This window comes from Mangifera indica, chromosome 7 (assembly GCF_011075055.1).
Source record: "Mangifera indica cultivar Alphonso chromosome 7, CATAS_Mindica_2.1, whole genome shotgun sequence".
Classification (NCBI taxonomy): Eukaryota; Viridiplantae; Streptophyta; class Magnoliopsida; order Sapindales; family Anacardiaceae; genus Mangifera; species Mangifera indica.
In genome coordinates, this window is record NC_058143.1 from 13,194,663 (window position 1) to 13,207,071 (window position 12,409).

At 34.2% G+C, this 12,409-nt stretch overlaps 2 protein-coding genes and 1 non-coding gene across 3 annotated transcripts; 1 reads left to right on the top strand and 2 right to left on the bottom strand.

Annotated features, from left to right (window-relative positions):
- Positions 1-3,387: 3,387 nt before the first annotated feature.
- Positions 3,388-5,638, top strand: LOC123220560 (pentatricopeptide repeat-containing protein At1g09190). Its single transcript, XM_044642817.1, has one exon. It carries the CDS (start codon positions 3,434-3,436, stop codon positions 4,886-4,888), a length of 1,455 nt encoding a protein of 484 aa, XP_044498752.1. The 5' UTR covers positions 3,388-3,433; the 3' UTR covers positions 4,889-5,638.
- Positions 5,639-8,936: 3,298 nt separating this feature from the next.
- Positions 8,937-9,009, bottom strand: TRNAA-AGC. Its single transcript has one exon. It is a non-coding gene; the product is annotated as a tRNA-Ala (tRNA).
- Positions 9,010-10,423: 1,414 nt separating this feature from the next.
- On the bottom strand, positions 10,424-12,173 carry LOC123219902 (GTP-binding protein SAR1B-like). Its single transcript, XM_044641865.1, has 3 exons — positions 11,922-12,173; positions 11,693-11,824; positions 10,424-10,941 (listed from the first exon to the last, which is right to left on the bottom strand). Exons 1-3 carry the CDS (start codon positions 12,048-12,050, stop codon positions 10,621-10,623), a joined length of 582 nt encoding a protein of 193 aa, XP_044497800.1. The 5' UTR covers positions 12,051-12,173; the 3' UTR covers positions 10,424-10,620.
- Positions 12,174-12,409: the final 236 nt, after the last annotated feature.

Consider the following 12,409-nt stretch of genomic DNA (forward strand, 5'->3'; position numbering starts at 1 on the left):
AACTTGTCCGGTATCTCTATGTAGGTACAGCTCTTTGACTCTATCTCTCTCGTATCACTTCATTGTGGGTATCATCTCCCTATAGATGCATACAGTAAACAATGCGACCTCTTTACAAGTACAACACCTCTTGAGGTTGTAAAGTATGCAAACTAATTTAAAGTTTTTTTCTTCCTTATCTGCTGATTTTTTTATTCCAGCAGTAGTTTTTGCTTCTGTTTGGTTGTTGTTTTGCCCATCAAGCAAATGGTTTCCTGTCCAAACCGAATTTAAACTTGAAGTGTAGACTTTCAAGTGTACATATACTTGCTGTTGGTTCCCAATTGAAAAAAATCTGACGTTCACACTAAAAAGGGTGATGTATCCATATATGCTCTCATTTTACTGGTAAACTATTTACTAATTGTTGTTCCTTTTTTGAGTTCAGAAAGAGAAGTGGAAGAGGAAACCAATAAAACTAATCCGGACATTGCAGCTATGATGGGATTTGGCAGTTTTCATTTATGGAACAAGTGATGATGCTTGAACTTTCCTTTGATATTAGTAAGTTTAACCCATGTAATAGTGTTTCTATTGACTAACAATGCTTTAAAAGAACAATAAAATTATGAAATTGGTTGGAAGCCACCAACTTGGCCGTGGCATTTGCTTAATACTGATGGAGCTTATAAATCTAATACTAGTAGAGCTCATGCAGGCGGCCTACTTTGTGATCACACGGGTTCATGGTGTGGTGGATTCTCAATGAATATTGGTTGTTGTTCTATATTTCAAACTGAACTATGGGTTGTTTTAATTGGTCTCAATATGGCTTGGAGGAGGGGTGTGAGTAGTTTATCTGTTGAAATTGATAGTAAAACAATGATAGATATCCTGCAAGACAAAAGAGACTGTGGGGTAAGAACATATTCTTCAGCTACTAGTATTCGATATTTATTAAATAATAATTGGGAGGTACATTTTTGTCATGTTTACATGAAAGCTAATATGTCTACTGATTGACTTGCTAATTTTGCGGTGTCTTTACTTCTGGGGATACATGAACTTACATCTCCACTTAACAGCATTTTGTTTTGGCTTTTGCATGATATTAGTGGAATCGCTTATCCTCATAGTTGTGTTGTTTAGGTATTTGGGACTTCAACCCCCGTTTGTAACCAAAAAAAAATATTACGTATATAAAAAATGAGATGTCACTATATTATTAGGTCTTATTTTAATTTTAATTTAAAACTATCCAATCATATATTGACATATCATTGTGTATGTATAAAGTTATGCATATTGTTTATAGGTATAACACTACTCCTAAAAGAATTATAGGTTTTTAGCCTCTTGCAATTTGTAACATTTCATGTGTAGACTACTGTGGTTGCGAGTTTAACATCCACTTTCTTGGTTGCCGCCATTTGTATAATGTTGGATTTCTTTTGCACTCACCAATAGATGCTCAGCGACAGCCCTTGATGTTTCATTTTTCATATTATAATAAAGGGAATAGGACTATTTCCCACCCATTTTTTACCCCATTCTCAAACTTATACCCACGACTGATCAAAAACCCATTTTTTCACCCATAGGCAAACTTGTGTTAATTTTTTTTGTTAAAGATAGGGGTAAAATAGTCATTTTATTGTTTATATTAAAAAGTTATAAAGTTTATTACTTTTCACCTCCCTTAGGTTTTAGAAACTAACATTTCACCCTTACCTAAAGTTTTTAAACTTTGAAAAGTAACATTTTTACCTCCAAACCTAGGGTTTCTATATTTTTCAAAATGCAGCCGCCCCCAATAACTTTCAAAAATAGCAGTTTCACCTTCATTCTTCAACTTTATCTTCCGACATCGTTTGCAGCGTCGTCACTGGCCTCCTCCTTTTCCTGGTACGACGACGGTGGTGCGATGAAGAGATAGAGATCTCTTTGTCGCACCACCATGTGACGACTCTTCGTCGCTCCACCCATACGACGAAGGACGACAAAGCGTCGTCCTTCGTCCGTTCTTTTAGATCTAGACGACGCTTCGTCGTCTAAATCTGGGCGACGAAGGGTTATCTTTCGTGGTCCTTTGTAGTCGGAGATGAGAGATCGGTGGAATGCGTCAACCGTCGGTGGTGGTCGGAGAAGGAAGCAAACCCTATGGGTGAAATCTAAACTTTTAAACTTTGAGGATGAGTTGAAGTGTTAGTTTTTAAAACTTGGAGGGAGAAATGGTAAGTTTTAAAGTTTTGAGGTTTATAATTAAAATAATGATTTCACCTCTATCCCTAACTGAAAATTTAGACGCATAAATAGGAAAAAAGGTTTTTGATCTGTCGTGGGTATAGATTTGAGAATAGGGTAAAAAATGGGTGGGACATAGTCCTTTTCCCTATAATAAACCTCTTTAGATATCTTTGAATACCATAGAAGCCAATGATCTCATACATTGCAACCCTCTGTGGGTATTAAAAGCAGCCCGGCATGTACAACTTGCATAATATTCTGAATTTTTTACTTGCGTAAAGCAAAAAACACCCAGAAAATTCTTCGGCAGGAAGGTGAGAAATGGAAAACAGATGGTGTAACCAAGGGATAAAGCATGACACAGTTAATATTATTACACAAAATATTTCTGGTATTAAATTTGAAGCTAACCCAATTCATTTTTCATATTATATTTATTTTACACATGTATATTATGTTTTATTTTACAAATAAATGATTTTAAAATATTTAAACTATGATAATCGAATTGTATATTGTATCATATATCAAAAATCTAATTTATCATATCATGTATTATATTGTATGGTATACCTTTACAAATTTTAAATAATAATATATTAATAAAATAATAATATAATATAATTGACAGGTCATTATTTGAAAAATATCATAAACACGTTTAACATTTTAAAATTTTTTATATACACCTCAATACACTATTATTTTCTTTAAAAAAGTGTATTAATTCGTATCAGTAATATGTATCATATCATATGATATATATTGTATCGTATTAATTCGATACATTTTATAATATATATTATTTTTCATCTATATTATATCATATCGTGTATAATAGGATACTAATAACTATGGTTCATACTATAATTCAAACCGAATTAAACTATATTTTTTTATTTTGGTTTAAAACCTAAAATGATTTGGTTTGATTTGAAAATTTTTAAAATTTTTTTTCAATTTGATTTGAAAAAACTCTCAAATCGAACCGTATATAATAGTAAGTTTATTGGTAAAGCTAATTTATCTAATGATATGTTTTTGGGGAATTTTTTTATTTTCAATAACTTTTGTGCTCTTGTATTGTTATTAAGGAATTGGAGTGAAGTTAATAATTTAACTATTCAAGGGCTTAAGGGAAAACATTAATTTGCTCGATAATAATACCGTTTTGTAGTTTTCTTTCCCTCCACATTCAAAAACAACAATGAACAGATCTTCCATTGAAATCGAGCGCAGGATCCTGCGCCTTCTTCATGGCCATAAAACCCGAACCCAACTCACTCAAATTCACGCTCATTTTCTCTGCCACAACCTTCACCAGTCCAACCAGATCCTATCTCATTTCGTCTCCGTTTGTGGTACCCTCAACAAGATGACTTATGCAGTTCAAATCTTTAAACGAAGCCAAAACCCCAATATTCTTCTCTTCAATTCCATGATCAAGGCCCATTCACTTAACGGGCCTTTTGAGGAGTCTCTTAACTTGTTCTCTGTCATGAAAAGCCGTGGCATTTGTCCTGACGAGTATACATTTGCGCCGTTGCTTAAGGCGTGTGTTAGTGTTTGTGATGTTAGAGTTGGTCAATGTGTTCATGGGGAGGTTATTAGAAGTGGTTTTAAGTGTTTTGGTTCAATAAGGATTGGGATTGTTGAGTTGTATACAAAGTTTGATAAGATGGGGGATGCTATGAGGACGTTTGAGGAAATGGGTCACAGAGATGTGATTGTCTGGAATTTGATGATTCGAGGGTTTTGTAAAAGAGGAGATGTTGATATGGGGTTTCATCTTTTCAGGGAGATGAGTGAGAGAAGTATTGTTACCTGGAATTCATTGATTTCTTGTTTAGCACAGAGTGGGAGGGATAGCGAAGCTTTGAGATTATTTCATGAAATGCGCGATCAAGGATTTGAGTTAGACGAGGCAACTATTGTTAGTGTGTTGCCTGTTTGTGCTCGTTTGGGAGCTGTTGATGTTGGGGAGTGGAGTCATGCTTATGCTAAATCAAGTGGTCTTTATCGGAATTTCGTTTCAGTTGGAAATGCCTTGGTTGATTTTTATTCGAAGTGTGGAATTTTGGAGACTGCTGCGAAGATCTTCAGGGAAATCCCTAGAAAAAATGTCATCTCTTGGAATGCCATGATTTCAGGCCTGGCTTTTAATGGAAGGGGTGATCTCGGCATTGAATTGTTTGAGCAAATGATGATGACAGATGTGAGTCCTAATGCTGCTACTTTTGTGGGTGTTCTAACATGTTGCACTCATGCTGGGATGGTGGAAAAGGGGCGCGAGTTGTTTGCTGCTATGACAGAACAGCACAATGTAGAGCCAAATCTCGAACATTATGGATGTATGGTTGATGTCCTTGGACGTAGTGGATGTGTTAGAGATGCCTATGACCTGATTAGAAGCATGAGTATCAAGCCAAATGCTGCTTTATGGGGTGCACTGCTAAGTGCTTGCCGTACTCATGGTGATGTAGAACTTGCAGAACATGCTGTTAAAGAGCTTATTAATCTTGAACCATGGAATTCTGGCAATTATGTTTTATTATCGAATATTTATGCAGAAGAGGGGAAGTGGGATCATGTTGAGAATGTAAGAGTGTTGATGAGAGAAAGGAGTATTAAGAAATCACCAGGCCAGAGTGCTATTAGATAATTACTTAATACTGGTTCAGTTAAGTAGCGCTTACTGTCTATTCATAGTCGGACCATACAATGTTCCCTCTATAACGAGATTTTGAATTTCCCTGCAGGAGGAAATGTTTGTCCTGAGGATCTTTAATTCATTTAGAATAGCTATGAGTTGCACTGATAGCCAAGCAAGCTGACTCTCTTGGTAATGTGAAGGGTCAGAATCAATTAATTAGCCTTAACTCCAGTGGAGGTCATGGAATTCTTCTTAATCACTGTCTTTTATACCTTAGGCCTTATCATTATACTCAAAGGATACTGCTCTTCAATTTACAAGCAAGTTGGGAAGAAAACAAGTAGAAGAGATGGGAAAAAAGACTACTTGTGGAAGATGCTATGCCCCCAAGTTTTCAAGTGGTTCGACACCCAAGAAGCAAACAGCTTCAACAACAAAGAAGCAAGCACCTGTGCCAACAGCTTCAACAACAAAGAAGCAAACACCTGTACTGTCAACCATTTCAAAAGCTTGCAAACCAAAGAACAAATCCTCTGTGTCAATCATTTCAAAGGTTGCAACTGCGAAGATCGGAAAATCATCTGCCAAAATGATTGGTGTGGTAGTGGGCGTTGAGATTAAGCAGTAATGTCGTTTGTTATATGTAATGGAAAGGCGTGTTTATTTTTTTTACATCATAATCTGGTTTTGTTGAAGTCCCCTCATCCTCATGAAATGTTGCTATTAGTTCTGTGTTTTAATATATATCTATTTCTTCAACTCTCTCTTGCTTAGAGCATGCTTCCTGACATTGTAAGTTGTCACTGCAAATTAAAGACATGCATACAGAGATCATAATTCTTTATTCCTAACCAAATAAATGATAATTTAGAAGCCCCAGGAGCAATGGGATAATTGGAACAGTAACAATCGCCCGCTACAAGGGGTAATGAAGTTAATATGCATAAGAGAGAATGGTTCAAGTTATATGCTTAAATTTAATTAATGGAGACAACCAACTTCATATATGTTGAATTATTTAAGTTCATTATAGAACAAGGGATAAATTTGATAGTTCTCATCACAGATGGGCACAAAAGACAGATAAATGATCACAGGACTAAACTCTTAAAAATGGTGTTTGGCAAATTATTTCTACAAAGGCCAAAAGACTTATTCCCACCCAAGGTTTAGTGTATTTCTAACTCTCATCCTATGAAGTTTCAAAAACCTAAAGACTCACTCATCATTCAATTTTTGTTAAAATTCCCCTATCATTTTAATAATAATATTAAAAAATAATATAATTTATTTTTAAAAATTAATAATTTTATTTTTGCCTAAAGTTTTTTAGTTTTAAAAAGTTATATTTTCCCCCAAATCTAAGGTTTTTCTTTTCATCTCTTTGACTATCATCTCTATTTTCGGTGACCTCTTTCTACCCTAAACCATTGACGTATTTCTCTATTATTCCAAGAAAGATTTAAATTCGATGAATCCAGACAATTCGTCTAGACATGTTATCATCTAGAACGACGAAGCGATAAAGCGTCGTCTATTTAAAAGACCAATGTATTGACTCATTGAACTATATGAATTTTAGGCAGCAAGAAGGTCATAAGTTTAGAGATTCGTTAATTCATTCATGCACTTTCTATGTGTTCGTTTGAAGGGGCTCAAGCTTTTGAGTGATCTTCTTAATAGCTGACTCTTAGGCTTCTTTGAAAGGCACCCAAAAATAGATAAAACTTTAAATGAAGCACAATATACATCAACATCTAGGCTGGTATAACTACCCTGCACTTCGTCTGTCTTGTTGCAAACTGTCTAGAATATGAATGGTCAACCGTATCACAGTTTGAATTGGTGTCATTATTTGGTGTTATTTAAGTCCCCTCAGTTAATAATTTATATATATATATATATATATATATATATATATATATATATATATATATATATATATATATATGAAGTTTTCATATGTAAGTTTGAGGAGGAAGAGGTAGGAGTTATCTATATATAGAAAGCGGTTGCCAAGAGAGGATTAATTTGTGATCTTATGAACTCTTATACTTAATAGAGACAGCTAGTATCTTTCATATTATCAAATATATGATATAAAATCTTATTAGTTTTCACTATAGAAAGCCAACATAAAGGAGAGCTAGACTGCATGACCAGTGCTCTTAACAAAGGTAATATTGCATATTTTATTTGGAACTAAGAATGTTCATGATTTTGTTAAACACACCCATGCATGAAAGAGCGGATTCCGCACCATTGTGAGTGGATTATTTGAAAAAATTCATTGAATCACAAAGATGCAATTGTATGCGTCTAGACTTGGTTATGTAGTTGTAAACATACGTATATTCTTCTTTATGCATGCCTACTAAGCTCTAGGGTGGAACTTAGTTAGAAGAGGACCAGCCATCTTACGTTACATTTAAATAACAATAAAATTATACGTATCCATTTTAAGTATATAAATTAATACATATTTATATGTGTTATCATATGATTTGATGATTTTGAATTTAAGATAAAGTAACACTTAATTACGTAATGACATATATAAATATGTATTTATTTATGTACTCAAAGTGAATACGTATAATATTTTTCTTTAATTAATTCAAAGGAAATTTTCACATTAGAAGGCCATAAAATCTCATTTCAAAGCACAGCTCAATGACATGTCATTTACCCAAACTAAAAATGGTGTATAGAAGATTTTATTAGGAAAAAAGTTCATGATCTTCAGAATTGTGGGTGGATTAATTAAACATGTGTCTGAACTTCAATAATAAATAGAAAAGATGAAGTAGACCAGAAGTTTTCTTGTTTTTAGAATGCCCGTGTTGCCAGAAGATTTAGGATTGGTAAATAATTTGTGCACCTTCGAGGAACATGCATGGCAATCATTCATCAATCCTTAAATGAAGAAGAATACCATTGCCTCTCCTATAGGTACTCAACATTCCCTTCTAATATTATATATCATCAGTTTTGAAGAAAGTTGTCAAGTAATTAAAGACGCAGATTAAAAAGATGGAGATTTAGAGTTGCTGTGGATGTTAAGGTGAACACTCCAAAGAAAGAAGAAGATGTCAAACCAGAGGTTACAATTGATAAAAATATGAATAAATTGATTTAGGATTTCTGGTATATTATTTTATATATAAAAGTTTGTAGAAGGAGACACTTACATATAAGAATGAAAATATATATAAAGTCCCTACAAGAATTGCAAAGGCGGCATTGAAGATGTTGAAATTGGCAGCTTTCTGTCCACCGTGAGTCACTCCTGGAATATACCTTGCCCAGTTGAAGTTGCCCCTTTGGGTGGTGTAGCTGCAGCCCATACTGAGAGCTGTTCTGATTTCTCCAACAGTGGCCTTATTGGCGAAGACGAAGCTTGATGATGCTGTATCAATACAATTGAGGACAAATTTTGTTTCAGCTAAGCATGGTCCACCACAGAAGGAATCAGTGGCTTCAAAAGGAACATTGAAGTTTCCACTCTCGTTTAATCCATATGCCTCATCACAACCACTATAAAACTGTCTCTTCAAATCAAAACCATGTAAAAATTTTAAAAAATGAAAGCAAGAGGGTACCTACTGGTTTTTTAACTTAAGAAATCGATTGTTCAAACACAACACGGCTTCTGCAACCCGTTCTGCTGGGATGTCATCTGCATATCCTGCATAATGTTCATGGATTTATATCTTTAAAATGACCACGACGAAAAATCAAGAACTGGAAAATGATGAAACAAAGAGGAAAGCATGACCTGGGTAATGAAATGAATGAAATATGAAAGTTTACATATATAATATGAATTCAAGTGAAGGAAACTTGAGAGAGAAGGACAAGTGCGTGCGTTTCATAATGGAAAAATAAAGAAAGCAGTGTGAAATTATGGTTGGTGTGGAAGTGACCAACTTTGTATTAGCTTGTACTTTCAAATTTGATGTGTTTGGATGATGAAGACCGTCTCTGTCAAATAGATTTTCCTTCTGTAAGTTGTCGACTGCAAAACCATTTCCGTCAAAAACGAATAAAAATCAAATGGAGATGCGGGGTATCGATCCCCGTACCTCTCGCATGCTAAGCGAGCGCTCTACCATCTGAGCTACATCCCCTTTTGGTTTAAGGGATTAATAATATTATAAGTAGTACTTTCCGCGTTTGTTTACCCGACACACACTATAATAAATAGATATATAAATAAGAAAAATAATATTTTATACATAAATAATGACATATTATTATTTGATTAAATTATTAAAAATTAAAATCAAAATAATATCAAATCGCATACTAATACATCATTATTTGTACACATAATATTATTGAAATTAGAATGCAAAGCAATAACTTACTCTCATCTCATGTAATGGATTTGCAATGCAAGTCTCAAGAAATAAAGAAATAAATCACAGAATTTTTATTTCTTTCTTATGGGATAAATAATAATCTCGAAGGAATTAAATGAGACTTTATTATAATACCAATAATACTATATGCATAAATAACTATGTATCGTTATGTAATTAAATATTATTTAATCTTTAATTTTTAAATATTTAACACATAATAACACTACTCTTGTAATACTATTTCTAATTTGTAGGAAGGTGCTTGTCATTATTAAGTTGAATGTAGATCCTCTTTTAATACCATCCGACCAAATTTTCATTTTCAGATGATATGTCATTTGCATATTTTCTTTTTCTGAGAAGATCAAATTAGGTATCAATAATATTTGTTACTAAATAATTTTGAATTTAGATAAAATAAAACATAATAACACAATAACATATAATCATTGATAAACAAATTGATACTCATTATTAAGATACATAACATTACTCTTTATATTTTATTAATTAAATACCAGTTATATTATTGAGAGGATCTGGTGCAGTAAAATAGGTCCTCTTATCCACCCACAAGATCTTCAGCTAATCTCAGACATGTCTTGAAAAGGAATCATCAGCAGAAGCTATGGCTGTCTCACTAGTCATGATTATATTTTTGCTTGGTACGATAGGTCTGTTCATATGCCTCACACACCGGATAGGCAATGCATTAACATAGCCGAAACCTAGAAGAGCATTCAAATTCAATCTCTCAACTCCCTTTGAACTTCATTGAAGAATAAGTTTTTGATGAATAGAAACAGAGTATGAAAATCTCCAAATTGGTATTCACATTCGGTAGTGAACCTTCACTTAATTATCGGATATGAACATGATATCCAGTGTTTTAGTAACCAACAACAGCATTTAGTACCCTTCAATTGCACCAGCAGTAGACAATGCAAAATTAACAAAAAGCTAAAAGTTTGAACTACCAGGTTCATACCCAAATAAGTTTCTGTTGGTCACTGTGTACACAAAGTGAAATTATAGAGCATAATGACTCGTGCTAAAACACAAATATGTGAAGCTTGCATGCAGTGTATTTACGGTTGAATGCAGGGAACAATGTATGCAGTGTATTTGGGGTTGAATGCAGGAAACAATTTGTTAAAAGATCATAAAAAAGCTCGAGTAAAACAACAAATTAAAGTACCTTCCAGTATAGCTCTCGTTAACATAACAAGTCTCATTCTTATCATAGGCTTTGTTCATTTCATAAGGGAAAAGGGGGGAAAATGAGTATCTCCAACATGAAAAGTAAATGTGCCCACTCAATTCATTTTGTAACAACATTTAAAAAAATGTTAAAACAAAGCAAATTATAAGTTTCTACTTGATGTACTGAGAAAGCCACTTGAATCCATCCCCATAACCCATTTTGCGGACAATGCTACACATGAATACCTCAAGGGGTCGAACACTTGAGTCACTCAAATTGACCTTACCCTTGCCAGTGGTGAAGTTGGTCAGGCCAAGGTGATATCGCAACTCATCTTCAGATGCAGCATATGGAATATCAATCTTATTTCCCAAAACAAGGAATGGAACATTTGCCAAGGCCTCATCAGAGAGAAGAGCATCAAGCTCCGCTTTCGACTCAGCAAACCTCTCCTTGTCATATGCATCTACCAGGTAGACGACTGCATCCACCTTCAGAGAAAAATGTCTAACATTAGTTGTACATTACACCTACCAAGCTTTCCATAGAATCATATCAGCTAAAAAGAAAAATTTTTATCGTGTGTGTGTGTACACACACACATACTTGCAACTTTCGTAATACATAACTAGTTGCTAGGAAGACTGCATCAAATTACTGATCACAAGAAAGAAAATTCTAAAGCCAAAAAAGGAAGGCATAATAGACAATCTAAAAATGGAAATTGCCACATGCTTCTCCTCCAATTCATGATATCTTCATAAACCAGAATAAAATGGCATGGTAAAAGTACATATATCGTCAGGAACTATTAGTAAACCTTTTACAGCATACACAGGTGCTATCAGCGAACTCCCATTATTATTTACTCTTTGCATCCCGTGAATCAGAATAATAGCAGATATTATTTTCTGGGATAATGGGGACATCATATTCTCACACAATTTAGACGAAAAAAAACCATTTCCTAAAACAGTTTTCAATTAAACAATTTCAATTCTCAAAACACACATCCATTTCCAGTTACAGAAAAAAATGCACAAGATGAGGTTCTTGACACAATTCAGAATTCCCACTCTCAAAGCACAAATAAACATTCCTCAGTTATGCCACCAATAAGCAGTTACATGTTATAAGAAAAGAAGTTCATTTCGTCTTCGTTCCCTTGATTTTAATACTGGTACTCTAGCATTTCACAACTTATAATAGCTAAGTAGATAACAAAAGATTAAGAAAATGAACCTTGGCATAGTAATCTTTCCAAACTCTACGAGCAATCTGATGACCTCCTAAATCAAAAGCCTTAAACTTGATTTTCCCAATACTTAACTCCTCTGATGTTGGGTGCTGAGTTGGCTGATGCTGAACTAATCTCTGATTCATCACCAAAGTAGCAAAAACTAAATAATTTATTAGCATTCAAACAGATTAAAAAATAAAAACAACAATGAAGGAAGAAAAAAAATTAAACCTCGTCTTTCAACATCTGAAGCAGCGTCGTTTTACCGGCATTATCGAGGCCAAGAAACAAGATCTTGGCCTCTTTCTGCCACAGCCCAAGAGAAGCAAGAATCCCATAAAACCAATCAAACAAAAACATGGGTTCTTTAAGATGAACGGTGAATCACCCGAAAGGCTAAAAACTGGAGAGGACCCAAATGAGACTTCGGGGGAATTTCAAATGAGAAAAATAAGTAAAATCAGCAAAAACCTAACCCTAACTTGCACGTGTATCGTACTTCGGATAAGGTGGCAAGTGTTAACTGGCTGACCTGAGTGTGCTGTTGGACAAATTAGAATTTGGTATTTGGCAGTAGTTGGAGTAATTGGGTGAGTTACAGCCGTTGATGGAGACTTTTTGCGGCTGTGATGTGTTTTAATAAATTAGTTTTTTTTGGAAATGGAGTGTAATTTGTTGGCTTTTTGTGATAGGGTAATTAGTATTTCCGGTTTGATTTA